The sequence below is a fragment of the Didymella exigua genome (genome assembly GCF_010094145.1).
Source record: "Didymella exigua CBS 183.55 unplaced genomic scaffold M421scaffold_94, whole genome shotgun sequence".
NCBI lineage: Eukaryota > Fungi > Ascomycota > Dothideomycetes > Pleosporales > Didymellaceae > Didymella > Didymella exigua.
The window spans coordinates 16,375-18,453 of NW_022984868.1; the positions used below are offsets into that span (position 1 = coordinate 16,375).

Here is a 2,079-nt window from a genome sequence, read left to right on the forward strand (position 1 = left end):
CTGTACTTGGCCTTTGTCTCCTCTACAAGCTCAAACCAGCTCCTGATTAGAGCTGGATCCTCGCATAGAGCTCTCTGCCTATCGTATGCTCGATTGAAACGCGTCCTAAGACTGTCCGTACGCTTGACAAAGTTGCTTGGCCAGTCTCTGCCTACAGGAGAGCTACCACGCGCTAAGAGTAGCTTATCAGCCATATCACGTACAGCTGCGTACGTAGGCGAAAACCCACGTGTATCTAGATCTAGTAACGTACTCCACAAGCGAGTGACCGGCACAAGCGAGTGACCGGGTTTTGCCAAGACTACACCAACACTGTACCTACTTTGCAACATTACAGCACACAACAGCAATATATTATACTATACAGTATATAGAACTAGTCTATAGTACTCTGCGCATCTTTACTACATGTTCGCGCGTTGTGCCCTGTCTCGCTACATGTGCCACAGCGCCTTAAAGACTGAGTGCTCCCATCAACGCGCGACCTCTTCTTTGCCTTCTTCCTATAACGTGAGTGTATAGCGAGTCGGACAGCTAAGCGAGTCGGACACCCTAACAAGCTATTAGGCCTACTATCTGCAATTGCTTAACACCACAACGCAGCAGTGCAATCTATAGTAGATAATATTAATTGCTAACGTCTACTATGTCTTTCTTACACGTGCGCAAATTGTGCCCAGTCTCTCTACAGCGCCTACAGTGCCCTTTACCCCTCTTGCCTGCACCTGTTCGAACTCTACCCTCACGACTCTCCCCTTCAACCTGCGCCTCAACGTCGCGTTGGGCTATTAAGTCCTCTGCCTCTTCCTTTGACAGATCTCCGCCCTTCTGAATACGCTTTCTTTTCCGTGATTTGCGCTCAGAGGCTGCTTTATTTGACGCTTCAAGCTGCAGCACTCGGGCTGCCAATAACGTCTGCCCATGCAGCAGCATTGCCGTGCCTCTCTGCAGCTGATCAACGATCTCAACCATTGGAGTTGGTGACGATCCTTGGTGCTTTTGAATACGATCGCGAAGCAGCGTTAATTAAGCCTCTATCTCACCAGCGTTGGTGGGTGTCTTAGGGTTCCATTGGGGCTCCCCTAAGAGAGGCGGCGTTGGCGTGCGAACCTTAACATCAAGCTTCAATAGTACTACTAATGGGTTACTAGGCACTAAGCCAGTTGCTCTAAAGCTTGACAGGATATTTGCCTTTGAAAACGCCTTGTTAAACACCTTTGCAAAGGTTGCGAGAAAGGCTTTCTTGTCAATCTGGCCAATATGGTCTAGTGCCAAGACTCTGATCTCTTTGCTGTACGCCCGCTTTAAGGGGGCAAAACAACCCACATCAAGTGGCTGTAGGATGTGAGATGAGTGCGGAGGCATACACAGGGTAATTATCTTATTCTCCTCGCAGAGATTCTGGAAGGCAAGCGACTTGTGGCTCTCATGGCCGTCAATTATCAGCAGCACGTGGCTACCCACCCTCCGGCCCTGAATCTGCTCAACAAAGTGCCTTAGCCAGGCTACACCAATGTCGTTCGTAGTCCAGCCGTTGTTACTGACCCCAATGCGCCATTGGGGCTTCAAATCAGGGTACCAAGACGCGTCGTGGTTCTTTGCTTTGAAGATAAGGTAGGGCGCAATTGCCCAGCCCATCGCGTTGATTGCAGCAATCAACGTCACCCACTCACGGTCTCCCTGCTGGACTCCAATGGGATCCGTGCGTCTCTCTGATGCAGTGACTACTTTGACGCGATTTCTGATGCCCATAGTAAAGCCAGTCTCGTCAAAGTTATAGGTATCTTTGTCCTGGATGCCGTACTTGGCCTTAACGTTCTGTACCAGGTCGAACCAGGGTCTAATAACCCCTTGGTCGCTGCAAAGGACTCTCTGGCGATCCCTCTGTCGACTCATACGCGATTGGAGTCCAGGTTCGCGTTTAACAAAGTTTGAAGCCCATCGCGGACCGACAGGTCCTGCGTCACGTGCAGCGCGCAGTTGGTTAGCCATAGCTTCAACCCAATAGAGCGTTGGGGCATGCCCTTGCTCGTCAAGCTTCCTAATATACTGCGCAAGCGTCTGCTCTTCTGTCTTAGT

The 2,079-nt window shown here is 50.4% G+C and overlaps 1 protein-coding gene across 1 annotated transcript; it reads right to left on the minus strand.

Annotated features, from left to right (window-relative positions):
- Positions 1 to 1,086: 1,086 nt before the first annotated feature.
- On the minus strand, positions 1,087 to 1,752 carry M421DRAFT_14070 (DDE-domain-containing protein; the record flags this gene model as incomplete). The annotated part of the gene is made up of 2 exons (XM_033587473.1): positions 1,087 to 1,479; positions 1,546 to 1,752. Coding segments are annotated over 2 exons (600 nt in total), but the record flags the coding sequence as incomplete, so codon positions are not given.
- Between the last annotated feature and the right edge of the window lie 327 nt (positions 1,753 to 2,079).